The sequence below is a fragment of the Cyprinodon variegatus genome, unplaced genomic scaffold (genome assembly GCF_000732505.1).
Source record: "Cyprinodon variegatus isolate N-32 unplaced genomic scaffold, C_variegatus-1.0 Scaffold173, whole genome shotgun sequence".
Classification (NCBI taxonomy): domain Eukaryota; kingdom Metazoa; phylum Chordata; class Actinopteri; order Cyprinodontiformes; family Cyprinodontidae; genus Cyprinodon; species Cyprinodon variegatus.
The window spans coordinates 999,829-1,022,290 of NW_015150626.1; the positions used below are offsets into that span (position 1 = coordinate 999,829).

The 22,462-nt window shown below is 37.5% G+C and overlaps 1 protein-coding gene across 1 annotated transcript in view; it reads right to left on the reverse strand.

The window, feature by feature from the left end:
* The window catches only part of LOC107087113 (la-related protein 1B-like), a 33,480-nt gene extending 16,983 nt beyond the window's left edge, over window positions 1–16,497 (reverse strand). Inside the window, exons 1-7 of the mRNA XM_015378495.1 lie at window positions 15,746–16,497; window positions 11,487–11,548; window positions 8,673–8,729; window positions 7,217–7,439; window positions 4,093–4,266; window positions 2,586–2,711; window positions 2,292–2,460 (exon numbers count right to left, since the gene is read on the reverse strand). Of these exons, the coding sequence (XP_015233981.1) occupies window positions 2,292–2,460; window positions 2,586–2,711; window positions 4,093–4,266; window positions 7,217–7,439; window positions 8,673–8,729; window positions 11,487–11,548; window positions 15,746–16,088 (1,154 nt within the window). The 5' untranslated portion in view covers window positions 16,089–16,497. The remainder of the gene's footprint in view (window positions 1–2,291; window positions 2,461–2,585; window positions 2,712–4,092; window positions 4,267–7,216; window positions 7,440–8,672; window positions 8,730–11,486; window positions 11,549–15,745) is intronic.
* Between the last annotated feature and the right edge of the window lie 5,965 nt (window positions 16,498–22,462).

A 22,462-nucleotide genomic window follows, 5' to 3' on the forward strand; every position in this document is an offset into this window, starting at 1 on the left:
ACTTGGTTGATTTTGGAGTTTATCAGGGTAAAGCGAACAAAAAAATACACACACAAAAAAAAAATTTCTATAAAAAAAATTCATTATTTCCCTTTCAGTACAATACATTAAATATGTTAAATATTTTAGACTGATATCAGTATTTCAGAAGAATAAAATAGTTTCCATTTATAGGTTATTTTAATAAATGTAGCTTAATTTAAGGGTTTTATTTTTAGAACAGTAGGGTTAAAAGGATGCTGGTTAAGGTGTATCAAAAAATATGCAATTAGAAATATTCTATGATCCTGGACTATTACATTTTTTTCTTCTTATTCACCTGATATTCTGACTACAGCTCCAAATGAAGAGAGCTTTCTGTGTCTCTCGCTGCTCCCAGTCTACTGCTTGTCGCATCACTTCATGTCACACCCTGACACACAAATATTTGTGCCAGCTCAGCCTCAGGCAGAACCACGTTTCATGAAGAAAACCGGTGATATAGTGAGCGTCCTGAATAGTGCAGAGATGAGGAAAAGCAGTGGACAGGAATGTCCCCTCTCACCATTGTCACTCGCCCCCCCCTCTCGGTCTCTTCCCCCCCCATTACTCTCTCCATTCCTTACCATCACTCATTCAGGCCTGCATTTAATTCCTCGCCTGTGCCTTTAGAAGCACTCAATCTATTTTTAGGAGCACACCTCACACTGGCCTGAGTCACATCTTCAATGAGGCCAAAGCTGTCAACTAGACACCAGCAGCACACTGCCCCCTGCAGGCCAAACTGATTTACTAATAATTCAGTTTCATCTGCATACAGATTTGACCAGAGATGGCAAAAGTACTCACTTTCCGTACTTGAGTAAAAGTACAGATACTTGTGTTAAAAAATACTCTGGTAAAAGTGGAAGTACTGATTAAACTTCTTTACTAAAAAGTAACAAAGTACAGGCTTGTAAATTTACTTAAAGTATAAAAGTAAAAGTAGAAACCACTTTTTTCATGCCGTTGCCTACATTTTAAATGGATGTCTGCCAATAGGACTAGATCTCCGTTGTGTTCATTTTCAATCATCTCGTCGTCCATACTACTATGCTAACGCCACCCCCACCAAGCTACAATGATTTGCCGCCAATGAATACCGCCGAATCTGTCGATTCATCTTGTAGTGGTGCGTCAAATGCAACGTAGATTCCCATCCAATTAGATTGAATTTGGTATTGATGACGTGAAAAATAATAACTGTAACTCCATTAAAATGATTCAAAACTAAAGTAACGAGCCCCTAAAATAGGGACATCCCACATCCATGTTCGCAGCTTGCCATACATGACTTAGGGCCTTCTGTTAACAATGGCTGTCTTTCTGCCCCTCCTTCAGGGCCAGAATTGTCCAGCTCATTACCAAATCTGGTCCTCGAAAGTGTTTCTCCAACCTCTGCAACTTTTCCAAAAACAACCATGTGTGCCTCTTTCCTCCTACTTGTTTATCCCATGAAATCCCAATAATGTTTGCGGCTGTAATGGGATGTTTAAATCTGACTTTTCAATGTTGGTTTTGAACTTCAGTTACAACATGGGCGGTGAAATTGTTTGTTTTTTGTATCGGCTCTTTGGTCAAACCAGAAAATCCCACAAGAGATTTTTGTCCTCCTGTGTTTTACGTCATTCATGAAGGATGCTAGCATTAGCCTTCCATGATATCACCGCTCCGGTCTCTAATTCACCAAACAGGGACTCACCTTGGGTCCAAAATGGGGTCTGAATGGGCTCTATATAAATTTCTTTCCAATAAAAAAATTATTCAACACAAATTTAAAGACAATTTTAGGATTGTATTCGTAAATACCAGACAATGACTCATTTAAAACATGTTTTACAGGCTTCTTAAAGGTGTTTGTAGTTGGTTACTTTCAGATATTCCTATCTGGTTTTTTCATAGATAAGTCTCACAGATAAGTTAGAAATTTGAACATCTCAGCTACAAAGGAAGAATATTTGACTTCTATTAAAATGTGTTTGTCCTTCATTTTAATTCCATAGTAAGTAAAGAAGAACTACCTTCAGTCCAAATACTTTGGCCTAATTTGTAAAAAGTTTGGCCCCACAGTCACAAAGAATGAAACACACCAAAACAAAGGCATGTATAAATTTAAATGTTATAAGATTAAAGCATTTTCGAGGGCCAAGTTTTATTAAGCCATTAATAATTATCTCCATAAGATGGTATTAAGTGCCATAGAGCTCCAGGTGGATTGTATTTTAAAGCTTCTTAAATGTTCATGTCTATAAAACGTGTTTGTTAACACTTACATTTGCCTCTTGATGTATTCCTTAAGAAGCTTTTCATCCACTGTATACATCTGGACCTTGTTGCCATCATCGTAGTAGTAAACTATGCTGCTACTGAAGTCTGCAGGGACCTGAACTGAGCCGTCAGATGAGTGAGAGTCTCTGTAACTCAGAGAGTATTCGTACCGACCTGAGTAAGATGGAAGAATGCAAATGCACTGATCAGAACTAAACACGAAAAGAAGAGGCGGTAAAAATCTGGTTCCCTACATCTTGAACTGAAAATGATGTCAATATTAAAGCAGAAATGTCCACCTCGTCCACGACCTCTCCCACGTCCACGTCCTTTCCCCCTGCCTCGAAGTCCACCACGGCCAGCGCCGCCATCGCTCCGAATGCTGCCGCCATCGTCTCCGTGGTCCCGTGGCTCGGCTCTCCAACCTGTAAAAGATGATTCATGTTATTCCCTTCATTGAACTTCTTTGGTTTCCTAAATAATCAAACATTTATTAAATTGAGGATAAGAAGTAGAGCAGCACAATATTAGGACCTACTGAATTATCATTTTTAATTAGGATGGTGAAATCTATTAACATAAATCCACATTTTACTAAATCCTTCATCATCTGTTGCTTTAAATGCTTTCTGAGGCTTCAGCATCTTGACACTATTATCTATATCACGTTTTAAAGATATCAGCTGCTGAAACTATTTTCTAAAATAATAATGAAAACATTTGCATTTTGTTTTGTGCTTCTCCTATGAAAAGTTTTTGAATACTTGATACTCCTCGAGTTTTGATATATATTTTCACGCTACAACCAGATACAACGATATGTTTGCTTTTGATTGAGGTTTTATGAGACAGACCAACCCAGTAAATAAATAAAATATGAAATGGATTTATTTTTATTAAACATTTTCACAAATAAAACTCTGAGGTGCATGGATAATTTTGTGTTCAGCCCCCCCAAGTCAATAGCTAAGAACGTTTGTATAGTTATACTGATACTAAAAGTAGAACGATGCAGTTTTTAGAATTGTTTCCAAATAAAAAACAGACAAGCTCTGTGATCATTTATAGTCAGATGTACAGCAGCTGTATGTTCTCAACAGACTGAGATCTCTGCAGTGAAACTTTTCTCATTCTTTTTTGCAAAAATAGTTCAAGGTCAGTCAGATTAAAGAATGTATTAACAAATGTTTGAAATTCTGCCAAGATTTAGGAATAAACTATAACTGGCCACTTTGAAGACAGTTTTTTAGTTTGTGATGGGGGACTATTTTCCAACACACAGAATATTGTCGAATATAAGCTTCCGAAAAAATCCAATCATTCTGTAAAGCCCAGATTTGATGAGACTGATGCTCCAATAACTGGGGATGATTTAGAAGTGTTGGTCTTCCCCATAAAAGCCTCAATAAATGTGACAAACTATGAAAACTGGGTGTGAATACTTTCAGAAGGCCCTATTAAACACATGAGGTTGAAGTTAAAAGGTATTTTTCCAAAGTTCAAAGTCTATCTTAGTAGTAGTACTAAAATAGAGTTAATTTGAAACCTTAACATCGTACAATTAAAAAAAAACTCCTAATACACTTTTTTAATCATCAAAAAAACCAAGTGCATGCAAAGATGAAATGACACAGACTTCATGCTTTCAGCCATGCTTTTGGAAAAAGATCCGGTGTTAGAAAACAGTGGTGAGTAAACACAAAGCAATGTCAGAGGGTAAAGAGCGACAAGCTGGACAGAAAAGAAGCAAACAGAAGCACGAAAAAAAAAAAAAAAAAAAAAAAAAAAGAGCTCCTCGCCACTTACTCCGGCTGTCATAATGCGCTCTGTTATCATGAACCATTTGATTGGGCGCCGTGGGATCAGACGAGTCGCTGATGGGCTCGGTGTCTGACTGAGCAGCGCACCCACCAGATGTCTTGTCTGCGTCATCCCGGGAGACGTCCTCCAGCGGCAGAGAAACCCACTTACGTTTGTTACCTATCCGTGATTGCATACCGAAAACAGAGCTTAAAGGTTTTTGGTCAAATGAGCCACATCAAAGAAAAATTACTAACCGAGTTTCAGCTCATTTCAGAGACCAATTATCCCCATCCCTTAGGTTTTTCTACACACATACAAACAGTTATTGAATTAAGGAATTCAAAATTACTTAACATTATTTAAAGAAACAAACAAAAAGTGTCTAATAAACCTAAAGTAAGATCCACAACAGTGAATTTTATCTACATCGTAGCTCAGTCCAGAGAGAAGGGTACCATTTTTGCTTTTATTTTATTTACTTACAGCAGATTTCTCTATTTTACTTGAAACTGTTTATAATATTGCAGCTATGTTGTCTTTTATCTTGTTTTTAAAAAAATCAGGAAACAAGAGAAAAGTCATTGATATTGTTGGATATCCCTCATCTTGTAGACCCTTTCAGATCAACCTTTTGGTCTGTAATCAGCATCAGCCTAAAGTCCCTACCATGAAAGGAGGATTAGAAAACCCCCCTGAACCTGTAAGGAATCGGTAAAGGATTGGAGTAAAAGTGGGATGTATGAAACAAAGCGAAGACAGCTGCAGGAGACAGGAGACCACCGTGTGCAGTGAGAGTAGAGACACCAGATGATCTTCCGCACAGGAAATCCCCCCTACATTCCTGAGGTGAATTGCTGTTTTTTAAGCTTTAGTTCCAAAAGTGTGCTAAGAAAGCAGACAGAACTGTTCAGTTTGGATGGACAAAGTGATCCATAATTAGGGATTTGGTTATGTGTTTATTGTAGGACTATGACCTGAAAGGAGCTTTGGACAATTTCGTATTTACACTGAGAAATTTTTTCCAAGACACAGAATTTAGGATACTTTAAGAAGCCCAGTGCCAGGCAGCAACTGCACTGAAAACTGATAAGAGTTCCTTCCTAAAGAAAGAGATTTCACCCTATTTTATTAAGATTTATCAAGGTAAAGGGAACAAAATGTAAAAGAAGACCTAACATTTTAGATTTCAAATTGTCAAAGTTTATGTTGTAAGGCACGGTAGCATCTGCACAAAAACCAACACTGTATAGAAGAAGGAGCCACCATCTCAGAGTGAAGATAAATGCAGGACAATACACGCCAGCGTCACATCTTCCCAAGACAGAAAACATTTTTTAAATAAATCCAGAAGCTGGACTGCTTTATCCTGCAGCATCAATTGTTTAGTAACTGATCTAAGGTCAAATAGTTACTTTGGAATGAGATAGCTGGAAAAAACACTGGAAAAGTGTAAAGTTTTATATTACACCTCATGTCATAGTTAACTTATGCAATCAGTGTGTGTACAGTATAAGCAAAAGCAGCATTTTGTTGTTTTGGTTTGTTGCTACACAAACAAGGCACGGTCTCAATACATCGCTCCATGATGTTGGCCCCCATTTTTTTACAGGTTTTACATGAGATTTATTATGAATGCTTTGCTGCGAACATAACGCACAACCATATATGCTGCCTATTTCAAAAGTCCATACCTGAAATTTCTGATATTTTTTCATGCAGTGTACTGCTGCAGCTTAGCCAGATCCAAGAAGCATGTTTTTAAAATCATCAATCAATTAGTGTGTCTTTTTTTTCTCTCTAAGCTGTTACTTTATAAACACAATGAATAAATACCATTGTGTCACCAAGTCTGTTCTCTGTTTCACGCAAACTTATATATTAAAACATTGCACAATTGAATAAAACTAAATCCGATAAATTAGAAGAATTATTTGTCCAGTTTTTCCCTCGGCTGCTATATAATTTTTTCGCATTTGAACCAAAAGCACAGGCACAATGCGGACGCAGCTCCTACTGTGGTAATGCACCATCTGTTACTCTGTTAGATCTCATTTATGGGATACAAGTTCTGGCACAAATTAAATACTGGAGTGAAGGGTCTGAGATTTTAGATACAAGTCGATATATTTCTATACTTTTTTTTTGCCTGCTATCGGACAGATTTCCTCCATCAATATCAGATTTAAATATCCCTATCAAAAAAGTTTAAATTAAAAGTCTGACTTGCCAAATGGTTAAAATGAAAAACGAAAACATATTTACATATTCGGACAAACTTTTGTTATAGCAGCATATAGGGGGGATCCCTGTGCCTGCAGATGGGTGCTTCATTTAGAGAATGAAGTGTTACTCTGCTCGAATCTTAAGCCTAAAATCTCTGACTGACTAAAAAGTACAAATGTTATTTCAAAGTAAATATTCTGATTTGAACAATTAGTATACACTGAATAAAAAAAAAATCATATTGTGGTAGTTTTCCTACTATTTGGGCACTATAAACAGTTCTTTAGCTTTTATTAAACTGTAATAACAAGCTTGTGTACAGTGACTGCTAAACAGATCAATAAATGTCCTTGTCTTTCAAAACAAAAAAGTTAGTTCTTAGATTTGACTTTTAATTGTGCTCAAATTAATGATAATAAATTCTCCATTAAATTTAATACAATCCCATTCAAACTGGAAGACTGTCATTTTAGGCTCTAAAGCTGATGAAAGGACCTGTTTTTCCCTTAAGGGTTAGTTGTGGTAACATACTCTGCTCAGACATTTTAACATGATGGCAAATCAGAAAAAGTCCAAAAGATTTGATTATTAAAGCAGAACGTGCACCAATCCACATTAATCAGACTTTACAAACAGATCATTACAGTTATCAACATGCCGTAAAAAAAGACCCCAAAAAACAGGAAAGACCCCCATTGTCAGAAATATAAAGACATGCCTCTTTGATTTAGAACTTATGAATGCACCTACAATATTCCCCATTAAATAACTAAATTTGAATAAATTCAAACATTTTTATAGAACTTGTACACAGTGCAGCAACTAACAGACTTATTTAGCACAATATCTTCCCAGGGTGCACATGCATCTCAACGACAAAGGGGAAAAAACAAAAACAACTCACCCTCACCTCCTCTCTTCTTCAGGCCGGAGCTCTTTGAATCCAGCCCTGGTTTGGTTTCTCCTTCTTTAGAGGGTTCCTCCATTGGGTCTAGATGAGCCTCCTTGTTCTCCTTGCTCTCACCTCCATCATGACTGCTCTCTGATTTTCTGTCTGGTCGCTCTCTCCTCTTGTCCCTTTCTCTGCGGGAAGACGTTTTCTTTCCATCGTTGCTGGGGACATTTTGCTGTTGGCGAAATGGAAACATAAGCCTTTATTTAAACTTCTGAACCTCATCTTTAATCATCTTATTTTGCAGCACTAGTTACGTTTTAATCCCAATAACCATTCAAAAAATGCAGTAAAGTTTGTAAAGTTAGGAATCTGTTCTTTTCATCCAATAATTATAAAATGCAACATAAAATTGACCAGAAACAACAATTATTTTGTAATTACTGCAGCCTGAACAAATACCAATTTTGTGTATGACACAAATAGAAAATTATTACTGTGAGGTTAGCCATTTTCTGAGGTGTTTTAGGAAATAAAATTATTTTATAGTTTTTATAGAAGCTATTCAAGCTATAGAAAAAATGAACTCAACACAGCAAGAGATGGCTAGACTTTCAGCAGATACAAGGGAGATTGTGCTCAGGTTAATCTAAGCTGCATCATCATGAAGCCCCCCCCCACAAACACACAACTCTACAAATCGTAGGGCTGTTGAAGGAGAGGAGCAGCCCAGATGGAGTGTTTTGACCCATCTGCTTTTACAGCTGCATGATTGGCTCCATCATCCTGACAAAGTGCATCCAAATTAAGAGGGACTTGGATTTAAGGAACTGATCAGAGCACTGGGCAGGACCTCATTTATCTGCACATTAGGTGTTCTGCTCGGGTATATTTACATCCTGCCTCTGACTTTCCATGTTTTACAAAAGAGTGAACAACTACTGAAGAACTTGTCCTTTTTTCTGAGTTTTTGCAGCACTAGTGGCTCGTTTTTCAACAGTAGTCTGACAGGAAAGTGGGTATGAGAGAGGGGGAGGGACATGTGGCAAAGGTCGAATTCGAAACCCGGGTCGGCTGCTTCAAGGACTAAGGCCTCCGTACATGGGTCGTGTGTGCTAACCGCTGCGCCACCTGCACACCCTCCACCCTTATTCTTAATAGGTAAAACTATGTTCAGCATCCTCTACAACTAAATGAACTTAGCTGATATCATATGAGAGAAAAAAATATATTTTTTAAAGCCTGACTCCACCGATCTGAAGACCATGTATGATATCAAAGTCTGACTTGAGTCAATCTACAGTCTAGTCAAGGGTTTAGAAAATGGAAACAGGTGATTAACAAGCAAAACTTTTTAGGATACTTTTTAATGAGACTTGGAAAAAACAACTGAACTTTTTATAAATTTGATATTTTAAAAAAGAACCCTGATACACACTTTAACTCACAAACACACTAAGACACATACCTCTTTTGCGAGTTCTCCAGGAGTGGGCCAGTTTGTTATATCGCTGAAGTCACTAGACTGTAATAAACAACAAAATAATAATAAATTAGTACTCACAGGTTGAACCAAAAATCGTTTCAACATGTAACACGGTGCATCAGGACAGGTTGAGTCCAGTCTCCAGGAAAGGAGGTCAGTGCTCTTTTTGCAGAGGAAATGCAAACAGCAACGATAAACAGTCCAGGGCCCAACAACCACTTGGATCTTGACAATTTCGGAAAACCGATATGTGATCAAGGTTAAATGAGCAAAGTAGCACTTCACTGCTAAGCTACATAGAAGCAGAACAGAACCAGTTAGTTCCAATCCTTTAGTCTGATAGCTTCACAAATAACTGACTCTGTTGGGCCTAAATAACAAGCCCAAAAAATAAATCTTTATGGCAGAGTGAAAGATGAATTAACAAGTTTTGAGGTTTTCATATATATATATATATATATATATATATATATATATATATATATATATAGGTTTGGAAGAATTACAACATAGCTAAGAAGATGTTTGTTTTTAGCCAATCAAGTAATTTTTTCAGAGCTTTCTGTGTTAAAACAACACATTTACCTTCCAATGAAACTATGTATGTAACACCATCAACTTGTTGAGAACCATCTTGTACCTTAGATGTTTAAGAGATCAATGTTTTCAGTGTGTTTATAACTTCAAGGTATTGTGGAGGACTTTTGCAAATTTTTTTAAAGACGCCCCCTCTCCACTTTAAAGAAAAACGCACATGCACAACCCTGTACCCGCTCCTGAGAGTGAACGCATATTGAACGCGTGTGAGAGCACAATCCCATTTCTTCTCGTGCACGCTCTGTTTAAAAGTTGCTGTTCGCATAGCTTATCCAAGCTTATTGTCCGAACGCCCTAACCCCCAAATCCCTCAATCACTATATAGAGGGGGACTACCGTATTTTCATGACTATAAGGCGCATATAAACGTCTTTTTTTTCCCTCAAAATGTCAGAGCCGCTCAGACCCCCACATACCAGCGGTGCGCTATCAGTATGAATCCCATTCAACACCAGCCTCTGGCTGGGTCGCCTCCTCGCGGTTCACCGCGGCAGCTGGTAGGTGTTTTTCATCTAAATAATCTAAACTGCAGGCACCAGGATAATAAAAGCGAACATATTCTGTCGGCAGGTTTCAGGATTTTAAGTTAATTTATGTGTCAACTGTTTCACAGGAGTTATCACAGCCCTGTGTCATCAGCAATGTGTCTGTCTCACGGCCAGCTCCCAGGTTTGATTAACACTTTGTAATAAATACAATAATAAAGCACTAACATACTCAGTTTTGCTCCCGCTCTATTTTTAAATACGCAGTAGAGGTATCTAAACGCAGTAGAGGACATGTACCTGTATATAAAACTCGCACCCTATAATCCGGTGCGCCTTATGTGTGTGTTAAATACAGCAATGGCACACATAACTGAGACTGTGATTTTTAGTACGGTGCGCCTTATGGTCGTGAAAATACAGTATATAGTGGACTTTATAGCGACCCTTTATTTTACCCTTCAGACAGATGATCACTGCTTTTCGCTCCCCGTTGGTCACCTAAATCTGGCGCCAATGTGTGGTGCCTGCACCGTATATGTTATCAGCTGCCACTGTCTGGTAGCTTCTCATACACTTCTTAGAGACTTTTTTCTCTTACGAGCCTCGGCCATTTTCAAAGAACCGCAGTGAGAAAGGTGAGCTTCAATGACTGAAACCACAGATGCACATGCGCAGAAAAAGATAGCTAACAGGGCGAGCATGTGGACGGCCTTACGTAAACATATCACCAGAATGATTGACAATTAGGAGGACCACTTATTGAGATGATAAACCCTGAAATAAAAGATTGATGTTTTCAGTGCTTTGATAACTTCTAAAAAAATAAATATTTATTTAAACTAGAAAAAAAAAAAAAAATTATCTGCTGACTAGAATCCTGTAATCCTCCGGTTGACTGTCAACGGCCTGGTTAAAAACAAAAGCTTGAGTTTTAATTGTCAATAGTGAAAGATCAGAACCCACTTATAGCAGGATGTGTTAATAACGCCCTTCAGTGTAAATTTGATAATTGAAGATTAAAGGCTAAAGACCATCTCTATTTTTTTTGCTCTAGCTTGCTCCTTAGAACATGACTTGGACAAGGGTACCTTTTGGTTCTAATGTTTTTTTAAGCAAGCCGCTGTGGACAGCAGTAAAGCATACAGTAGATCTTCTCACATGACTAAATAAATACAAGCTGAAGTCACAGATCCAACATTGACATTACATTGACTCTAAGTTAGAAAAAAGTTCAACCACAGTTTAAGATCCAGCTGATCTCTTTATCAAGCTACTAGTCTGAGGCGAATACCACTAAAGGACTGCAGTGAAAAAAAAAAACAAGAAGGAAAAACAAACAAGTCCAGAGGATAGCAGTTTAAACCAGCTAACATTTAGAAGCAGATGGAAACTTCCCACTCTGTGTGTCAAAACATCAAGTCAATTTAAGAAAATGAAGATGTGAAAACTCTGAAGAACTAAAAAACATTTGTGAGTTAAAATAGTATATCATCAAATTCTGCTAGTTATCACCATGACTACTGACATATTCTGACGGATGTTGATTAAGTTCTAAGTTCTGCACAAAGAAAAGACATTTAAAAGCAGAATGGGGACAAAAGGAAACGCTGGTTGTTCATTATCTAAAGAAGACTGTAGCGTCAAAGCTGTGGAAGTTCAGAAAGAGTGGAAGCTTTACGAAAAAGAGTAAAAGACTGAAACAGAACATTACCTTGCTGGGTTTTCTCGGTCTGGGTTTACTTGCTCGGACAACTTTCAAGGCATTTTGCTGATCTGCAGACAGACGAGTGATAATAGAAATAGACATCATCAAATGTGGCAGACAGGAGAAGTCCAAAATCTAAGAGTCAAGTGTTTGAAAAAAAAAAAGAAAAAAAAAAAAGGTGCGAGTAGACAACTGTTGCTTAACACTGCAGTTAACAAGTCGAGTCATCTACTCTTGCACCGTCTGATGTGCTGTTTGGTGAGCATAAGACAGTATCAGTCAGAACAGAAGAAATATAGAATAAAACCCCTAAAGGGACTGAACTTGTTGAGGGTGTTTTGAGTACACACAGCAGCGGTATGCAGCTGCATCTCTGCAGGCTGGGAGTGGCCCGCTGCTGCCTGACGGCTCCTATCACTCAGTAGAGGATGGTTGGATTGATAAGACACACCGGGCACAGGCTTCAATGTGAATGGGTGTACGCCTGAGCGAGCCGTCGGTGTCCACCCATAGAGCTGGCTGTACAGTAACCCTGTAAACTGATGCCTGTGCCAGAGATCGGGGGGTTCAAATTTAGACCGTTTGCTCTCTGCTCTGACACACATTCATAACTCACGTTTGGCTGAGAGGTTTCAAATCCACAGCAGACTGAAGCGTTCCCTCCTGAGCCTCCCATTGCATAAACAACACGCAAAAATCTCACCTATGCTGATGGAAAGTCTTTTGGAGCTCACTAACGAAGCAAACAGGAGAAAGTAATTGATTGAATTTTAAAACAGATATTTAGCTCCTACATCCAAAGCTCTGCAAATTAAAGCTGCTAGACTTTCTCTGACCCAAACAGAACCGCCATATTCTATTCATATGCTAAAAAGTTTCTTCAGCTGTGTTAGTAAAAGTGTTAATTACATCTTGAACCATATTACTAGAACCTCTCTTGAAGCCACAGTGTCAAATGTGAGAAGGTTTGCTTTATTTAGTGCTTGGAGCTTTCTGAAGTTTCCTTTTGGCCTTATTTCTTATTACCTAGTGAAGTCCGAAGCAGGACTGTTGTCAAAACCCAATGCAGAAAATTTATTTTAAAATTACTTTAGATTCAAAAAGATTTATCAAATCTAAATTTTTATTGTTTTCTTCCCACAATTCCTGAACCTACTCTAAAGAAGATAGTGGTTATAAGAGCTATTTCTGTTTTCAGCATAAATTAGCATAGTATAGTATTAATTAGTAATAGTAGTCTAGCTTAAAAGAGTTTTACATACATATTACATTTTGTGACCATCAACCCCTGAATTAGCGATCTAACAGTCTGGAAGACAAAAAAAACAAAAATAAAATTAATCCAGTTCACTTTTTTCTGCCAGAAAAAAAAACTTTAATAATAATAATAATAATAATAAAAAACAAACAATTTAGCTATAAGAATGGTATATAGTTAGAAATTATTACGTTTACAAATGAATCCCTTCATTCTTCGTGTATCTTTATCCAACTATTTCCCAACAACTTTCTCCATATTTATCAAATTTTCTCTCAATATCTTCATCTGTTCTTTATATTAACTTGCTTAGCGAGGTCAGTATTGTAAACCAGTGAGAGCATTTCAATTCTAACCCGTCATCGTGGGATGTGTTAATTTCCTTGCTGCCTAGGAGGGGCGGGGCCTGAAGCACCTAAGCTATTTTCTATAGCTGGATAAAGAGGAGAGGAGGAGCATGGCTGCTCCTCCTCTATATTATTAGGAGGGCTATTTTCACAACTTCTGGGTCGCTCAAAAAATAAAAGCCTTTTTTTAACAGATGCTTTTGCGACACCTTTTGCAGCTCTGTCTGGAGGGGGTCCATATCATTTCATAAAAAGGCAATATAAAACAAGTTTTTTTTTTAAATATACCGGTAGTAAAGATAATAATAAATTAGCTCTATTTAAAAATAATTTTTTTTTTCCTACTCAGTTCTGCATAAAAACCTAATTATTCTAGTTATAGTGACAGTTACATTTTTTCATAAATGCATTTACCAAACTTCAAAGAAATGTAATGTGCTTATGTATTCATAGTTTTTCTATGAGGGTTAAAAAAGGAACTCAAGTTCCTCCTGTTTCTGCTCTGAAAGTCAAAACAAGCAAAATTACTTCAGACTTCAATGACTGGAACAATTTTAGGTTGACAAAGACTCAACTTGAAGTGGGGTGGCCATGAAAACTGAGTGATCAGGGGACTGTGATGGTCAGAGAGGTGAACAAGAGAGTGGCCAGATTAAAGCCACTCCTTAGGAACAAACAGACTGAAGCATGCCAGAACCCTCCCTAAGAACTTTTTGACCATAAATTGTTTTTGTCTTGAGAAAAAGACAAACTGGAATAAATGTCAAGTTTATGTTTGCAGGAAACCAAACATCACTCATCACAAGGCAAAAAAGTATCCAATAAGGAAGCATTGTAGAGGCAGCATCATGCTGTGGGAATGTTTTATCAGCAAAAGGAACTGGGAGACTAATAAGAGGTAAATATACATACAGCTATGTGCAGGGACAACTTGGTACAGAGTGCAAACAGGGGTAACGGTTCATCTTTCACCCTCAGACATACAGCCAAGACATGAATACAGTTGCTTCAGTACAACTCAGAATATTCTATTTGGCCCAGTCGGAGTGTAAATCAGACTGAACATCCAGTGGGAATCTTAAAAACATTTGTGGACAGCCTTTCTGACTGCAAATGAAGAAGCTTGAAGGGATTTTCATAGAGGAATAGAGTACAGCACTCAAAGCTGATGTGGCATTTAGGAAGACCTAAAGCTCCATGCCTAAAAATAAAATACCTATGTACACGTTTCACTATTCATTTTGCTTTTTCACATCATAAGGGCTTTGTTCCGTTTTAAAATCAGCTGCTATTTAGACTTAGACTTATTTTGTCATTTTGTATATACAAGTGTATACAAAACGAAACTGCGTTTAAAACAGCTCTAGACACTTTCATTTTTTAAAGTGCAGCCTTGAAAACAGTAACAAATACATTAAAAAATAGTAATACAAACATATGACTGTATATTTACAGTTCTAACTTTTATTTTATCTTTTATTTACAAAGCAAAATGTAGAAAAGGGGCTGGATGCATCTAGATTAGTTAGAATGAAGCTGAGATTTAAACAGGGAGAAATGGCCTAATGCAGAAAAATAAACACTCCATATATTATATATATGTCTGTGTGTGTATGACAATTTGTTAGCTAGATTATCAATACACCTACATTTTTTCTTCCAACCTTCCAAATGCAAATCTAATATCAGCTTACTTGTGAGTTTTTATAAATTATATATTTTTAGATCCTCTCCAGGAATGTGGATTAACAAATCATTTGATGCAGGTGGTTATTTTCAGCGTTAGTTTGCTTTCCCAGCTTGAAAAAAATGAAGTACAGATTAAATAATTTTAAACTGCACGCACAAAACATCTACTTTTTTGTGGTCACTCCATTTTTTTTTTTTTGAAAAGTAACTCAGAGGGAAACTGAGTGGGTTTCCCGGCTGTTTTAGCACCTTGTCAAAATCTTTTAAGTCATACAAGATAAATTTCTTAAGAAAATAACTGATCATCTTAAAGGATTATAGCAAAATGGTTGGTTCAATTAAAATTCCTTATCTATCTGTGGTTTAATCTAATCTACAAATCCCACAGCATGGCTACATGTCATCTAGAGCCCTGGTCTGCAGATCCACCTGCTCAGACACCTTGTCCACATACGTGTTCTCTCCCAGTGACAGCAGACTGGTGGGAGGAACAACAGGCAGCCAACCCATTGGACATGAGGAACGTGCCTTTACAGCAGCAGGAGCTGCTAGCCTGTTCGGATTAGCATCAACCACCGACACCAGCTAGCTGCTCGAAGCTGAAGTCGATCTTATTTTAAACCGAGCTGTTCTTCAGCTCCTATCTCACAAATATCAGTCTCTCCCCGTTGCCATCGCCACACCAATAAAGCGAGGTGCAACACAGCAGAGCGCTGATAGTAGCTTAAGAAGTAGCAGTTGTCAGCATTCTACACGTGGTGCTCATGAGCAATCCGAGCACGGGGGGATGGGGCAAATATCCTGTTAACACCACCTCTGATCTTAGTATACATTCTGATATTTTATTATTCTTTACTAATCTCTGTGGGAAAGCTGACATGTAAAAATTAAGGTGGGATTTCCTATATTGAAGGCATTAAAAAGCTGAAAAGGTGTGAATACTTAGCATTTTAAATATGGATCCAGCTTACCTGTCTCAGGGGAGCTGGAGTTGATGTTACCGACCGGTACTCTGCCCGTGGTTCTTTTTGTCCAAGGGTTAACTTTCGGTGGAGGAGCTTCAACAACTTTCTTCTCAACGGTCGAGTCAGCGTCACCGCTCCGTTCATTCTCTTTATCGTTTTCTTTGCTTTTCTTATGGCTGTCCCCCTGGCTCTTGTTCGTCTCGGGTTTGTGGCAGTCAGTCTGTTTTTCCGAACCTTGATTCTCTTGTTCTTTGTGGAAATGAGCCCCCTCCGACTTGTCCTGCACCCCGCCGGAGCTGCTCGCTGTCAAACCCGAGTCAACTTGGCTACACTCAACCTCAGTGGACATCCTGCTGGTTTGCTGGCAGCGCGCGGTGTTAAAGCCAGTGTGGATTCTTGGTTCTTGTTTTCTTTGCACAGAGAAAAGTCGTGAACAGCTCGGGAGGTGACCACATCCACTCGAGGTAAACAGATTTTGGGCTGGACCTCGCTAGCCCGCTAGCCGAGACGCTCCTGCAGCTAACTGTTAGCTAGCCTGGGACCATGCAGAAGCTGGCGAGCCCGAGTCAGACGTTTTTTCCCGCGATATTTAACACTTTCATATCATTTAACAACTTGTTTAGTTAGCTTTCACAAACGCCACAAGCTCTTGTTTGCTTCTTGGGGACTTTGACTAACTTTAGAGGGGAAAAAACTACTACAACGACCTCCTGTCTGTCTCTAATTTCACCTCCACGCTACCAGCAACGAGCTCGTGCAGCAAGCTCTCCTAGTCCTGTAAACACTGACTCTCCTGCCCCCAGTGGCCATTCCTAGGAACTGCAATGCAAATATTTACAACTTTTTTAACACAAAATGGAATAGCTGTTTTTTGCAATTTACGGACGAGGGTTAGAGCCACTGAAAAAAAAAAAGCTAACTGATTTTTAAATTTTATTTCAGTTTAATATGGGGAAAAAGTCAGAATTCTGACTTTTTCCTCAGAATTCTGACTTTTTTCTTGGAATTCTGACTTAAATCTCAGAAGTCTGACTTTTTTCTTGGAATTCTGACTTTTTTCTTGGAATTCTGACTTTAATCTCGGAATTCTGACTTTAATCTCAGAATTCTGACTTTTTTCTTGGAATTCTGACTTTAATCTCGGAATTCTGACTGTACTAACTTGTATAGAGGAAATGGAAAATGTATTTTATACAAATAAATGACTGAATTAGATGCATTTATTTTACAATCAATTTAAGCATATAAAATATATGAACTTTTAAAATGTTTATTACTTTCATGAGCCAATGCATACTGATCTAACCCTAAGCTAGATTCCAAAAATTTATATTTCTGTTTAAATCAGCCAGAAAGGAAGGTACCTTGACTCACATTTAAATTTTAGTGTTGTAATAATAAATCCATGTGAAAAATTAGGTAAAGATTACCAAACCTTAGTTAATCCAGTGTTAATCTTCTAGTGCCAATGGAAAAGGTATTTATAAAATGCAAAAAATGCATAACCCTGGAACTATTTCACCCTTTGCTTTGACACAAACTTCAATGTGCTTCAATTTTATGTAATTGATACCGGTCAACTCTGCGACTGGATGCCCTCTGGACTCTTGAAAAAAAAAAAGGATCCTAACTAAATGAACATCACTGTTGGATAATGTCTCCCACCTCATGCATGAAGCTGTTGCAGAACTGGAGAGCTTCTTCAATGACAGACTGCTGCACCCTAAATGCACCAGGAAGTGTTATCACAGATCCTTCCTCCATGCAGCTGTAAGACTCTCTATAACCATCACTGTTCCCAACAACCTAAATAAGTTGTTACATTCATGCTGATTTTTTTTCACAGTTTCTACCATAGTCAGTAAAATAACATGCTGCTGTCATTTTGCACATCTCTGATGTTGCAGCTATTTTCAAATGTCCATTACTGTAAAAATGTCCACTGTCATATATTTGTTATTTATTCTCCAGGTGCACAGTATTTATGTTGTTAAAACTCTTTGCTGTAAAGTATTTTATTTGTATATTTTTTTTAACTCTTAACTATTATGTTATTTGTGTACTCTCTTCTGAGGTCCATATTTGTGTGACAATTTCTTCTATAATCTTTTTCCTGCTGTAACACAAGAATTTACCCATTGTGGGACAATAAAGGGATTTTCTATTCTATTCTATTCTATTTTATTCTATTCTATGTAATTGATATTGGGCATCAAGGGAAGTGTACCGAGGGGGATAATGCCCAGAGTGGTGCTTAGTTGTGAAGTGGAAAGAAAGTGATGAATAAGTTTGATCACCTGTTGTCGGGTCTTTAATCTCCTCCACAAGCTGTAGGATTGTTTTATGAGACATCTCCTGCTGCAGCCAGACAGCTGACACCTCTGCTGTAAGAAAATCTATTTACTCATTTAAATCTTCTGACTCCTTGGCTGGTTGCCGCTTCATTTGCCCAGTGTTTTTAACCATCGTGCTAACATTTAACCTTGGTATGAACAGAGGTGAAGCCCTTTGAAGGTTGGTGAAGAACATAATTTCCATAATATTATCTTTAAAATAGGAGCTACTCCTTTCCGTGTCTGATCTCTCTCCTGCCAATTGGTTGTCGTTAAGGAGAGCTCCCAGTAAGCTGGTTTATACTGGATGTTTTTCTCCTGATAAAAGGGACATTTTACTCCACTGTCCCCAGAGCCCCATGGGACTGCTGCAAAGTTAACGACTTAACGCAATCACTGTCCTCTATCACTACACGTTAGTGGAAGAGGGATTGCTGGAAAATCAGTGGCTTAATGCAAATTGGCTTTATTTAAATTAACAGAAAATCTTTTTTTTTTTTTTAACAAAGCTGCATGAACTAAACTTGAGTCCATTTATAATAACTATTAGGTTTTAACATACTGAGAATCTGTGGATGATATAAAAGGACCACATATCTGTAAATATATACCTAGTAAATCTGTTTAGCTTTTTAAATTAGTCCATTTTAAATGATTTAACTCATCTAACATAAACTCAATTGAATCTTAAAACAGAACCATGAAGACCAAGAAACGCAGCAAAAGGGTCAGGGAGTGATGTCATCAATTGGTGAGAAGGAGCTGGATTATAGAATAATTTCAGAAACTACAGAGGTGATTTCTTTATGCTGTAGGGAGGCTTTTCTTCAGGAGGGAAAGGTTCATAGTAAGAGTTAAAGAAATAGTTTATGAAACTGGAAAAACATGTTGCTGGGGTGGAGGTTGACTTTCAGCAGTACAGCAACTCTGAAGACACAGCCAAGCTTAACTGGGATGGTTTAGATCAAAGCATAATCCTGTGAAAAAGACCCAGTCAAAGCCCACACAGAAATCCATTTTATTCCTGTTGGAAAACCATGCTCTTCTATACGCTGTGCATCCAATGTGAAAGAATTTGCAAAGAAGAGTGGACAATATGACTGGTTCATAGATGGATAAAGTTACCAGAAATGTAACCTGAAATGAGCGTAGCTGTACTTTCTGAAATATCTGGGGGAAAAAAAGAAATTTAAATGAGATTTTAAAGTGATTATGAATGCATACATGCAACTTCTTAAACATTCATAATTTCCTATCACTTTACTTTTTGTATTTGAAAAATATGTGACAATGAGAAAGCAAAGAAAGGCAAGTTTATTTAAATAGCACAATTCAGTACATAGACAAAAGGTGCTTTACATGACTTAGACAATACAATAGAATAAATACCTCAGTTAACAGTTTAACTTCAGCAGTCAAAGTTAGAAACAAATGGGTTTTTAAGTGTGACTTAAAAAAATATCAGAATTTCAGCACATTAACCGTTTTCTGGGAGTTTGTTTCAGATCAGTGGAGCATAGGAACTAAATTCTGCTTTTTTCCATGTTTGGTTCTAGTTCTGGGTGAACAGGGTAGGCTTGAACTAGAAGACCTGAGTGGTCTGAGAGGTTGAAACACTGACAACAAATCTAATAGGAAGAAGTTCAAAGGCCACGGATACATTTGGAAGACACTGTCAGATCATTTAAGGTAAATTTCAATACTTCTTATTTGTGAAAAAAGCTCATACATTAAAGTCTTTGCTTCACATTTTTTAGAGGGTTTTATGGTTGCATTGGGAAAGAGGAAATCAGACCCTCAAGCCCCTCCCCTCGTCACATGCACATTAGAAGCGAAAAGCAGAGTTACTATCATAATGTTCCTAAAATAATTTTAAGGTAAAAGGAAGCTCCTGGAGTTATCAGATAAAAATATGTTCACACATAATATGTGTTACCATTTATATCAAAAGATTAATGCATACTAAGAGGTGTCTAAATTGAAAGAATCTCAACATGCTCCCAACCCAGTGTTCTGTCAGATGAGCATACCTCGTCAGACCAGGATCCCTATAGTCAATACGCATGTGCAAGACGTCAGATTCATGTTTATCCCTTTAGTTTTCTATAAAAAATAGACTTTAAACTACCTCAATGGGCATGTATCCTTTTAGTCATGTACAAAAAAAACAATTGAAAGTGAGATTACCATACGCTTAAAAAAAATACCAAAAAGTAAGTAATTAAATTGTTTTTTGTACATGACTAAAGGGTTACACGCCTGTTGAGGTAGTTTAAAGTTCATTTTTTGAACAAAACTAAAGGGGAAAACAGTGATTAATTAAAGGAATAAACAGGTATTGACTGCCCGTGTATGCTCATTTGACAGAATACCGGCACCATAAAATGACCTGGTAAGGATGTGTAGATAGCATGTGAGACTACGATATTGGTTTTCATTCATTAAAGTAAAAACAACTGTTCTAATCATCCCAAGTAACTGGTTATAAAACCATTGGGGGTTTAACTGCATCAAGCATCTGCAGGATTATTTCCAAATCAGCCACATGTCAGTGCATTTAAATTGACTCTTAGTCCAGACTTTCATTAGGCCGCTGTTCAATTAGCATTTTCTGAATAACTCAGAGGTTGATTTGCAAGTGTGAGTCCAACAACATCCAGATGTGGAGATCATGAAGCAAAGAAGGAGACTGAGACTGTACCTTCCACCGCTGTGATTACGGTAACTATGGGGATCATGTTCATCCGCTTTTGTCTAGTCAGCCCTGAGAATATGTTTTCTCAAAATCTTATAGATCATGAGGATGTTTTCTGATAAACTTGAGCTGGATCTTTGTGCAATCTTTGCTCAGCAGGGGTCTTGAACTTCGCAACTGAGTCCAGTTTGACCAGTTTATCTCTTTCTGAGGAAGGGGATGCCTGCCGTGCCTGTTCTGGGCTCTTTGGAGACCTTCTGGGTGATGCTTAGAAGCTTTTAGACTTATTTTGTCAGACTGGCTAAAGTTTTCTTTGTAATTGTTGTTTATGGCTTTCACTGAGGTCCCCTGGCTTCTAACCTTTTGCAGACTGATATTTATTTATTCTTTTATTCCTCACCTGTTTGTGATTCTTTTTTTTTTTTTTATTTAGTTCAGAGCAAGATGTGTTATTTATGAAGAGCGTTTATTCTGTCTACAGGACTGTTACTCTAAAAGGCTGGAGCAATATGGCTAGTTTTATTCAGCTTTATAAAATATTGAATCAATTCTCTTAGTCAGCTTTGCCATAGTTTACCTCATCCTAGATGATATGACCCAGAGAACAGACTCAAGGTTTGTGAAATGATGCCTGCAGAACCATCTCCTCATCAACACAAGGAAAACCAAGGAGCTGGTGGTAGATGTCTGCAGGTGCAGACTCACCTCACCGACATCATGGGACATCCAGGGAAATGACATTGAAATAGTGGACCTGGGTGTTGCCCAGAACCTCAAACTGGACTGGAGTAGCAACTCTGATGCTCTTTACAGGAAATGTCTGCAGAGTCCATCTTCTTAGGAGGCTGAGGTCTTCTGGAGTGTGGATGGTCCTTCTCTAACTGTATTGTGACATCAACCATTCTTTGTGTTGTATTTTGAGTGAAGCAGCTTATTTACAGCTGAGAAGAGGTTAGATAAGCTGCCAGCTCTGTCCCAGGAAGGCTCCTGGCCACAGTACAGGTGGTGGAAGATAGAAGAACTCCTTAAAAAATGACAGAAATGTTGGACAATATCTCCCATCCCCAATTAGTAGAAAACTATAGCATCCTTGATTGCAGATCCCTACTTTCAATATTGCTAGAATTTATATCCATACCTATTGAAGAAGTTGTAAGCATCCCTGGTTTTTTTTTTGTGAGTAAAATGTCTGTTGCTTTTTTTTATGCACAATTACAGACGTGAATGTTGTACATTTTCAAATAATCCAGTTTACTTGCCCCGATTGAAATAATTTCTTAACAGTGGGTCAATCAAGTATTATTCAATTAATTTTTTATTTGCTTGCTTATTATAGGCATTTAGGAGAAAAAAAACATGGCAAAAACATTTACTCTTCTTTCAACCATGTCACATTTTCTTAAAATTAATACCACAAACCTTTTTTTTTAATTTATTTTAAATGACAGACCAAGACTTAATATCACATGAATATTTTATGTAAGGAATAAATATATTTTTGTATAAATGAACCCTTCTAAATAAATCTAAATGAAATAAATGAGGTCCTTAATATTTATTTTCATCAATGATTAAAACGTCCAACTTAAAATTTTGTATATCAAATAATTCACAATGATTTATTTGATATATATAAATTTAGACATTTAATTCATACAACAACATTATTAGAAATATAACAAATAGTATCTTGAT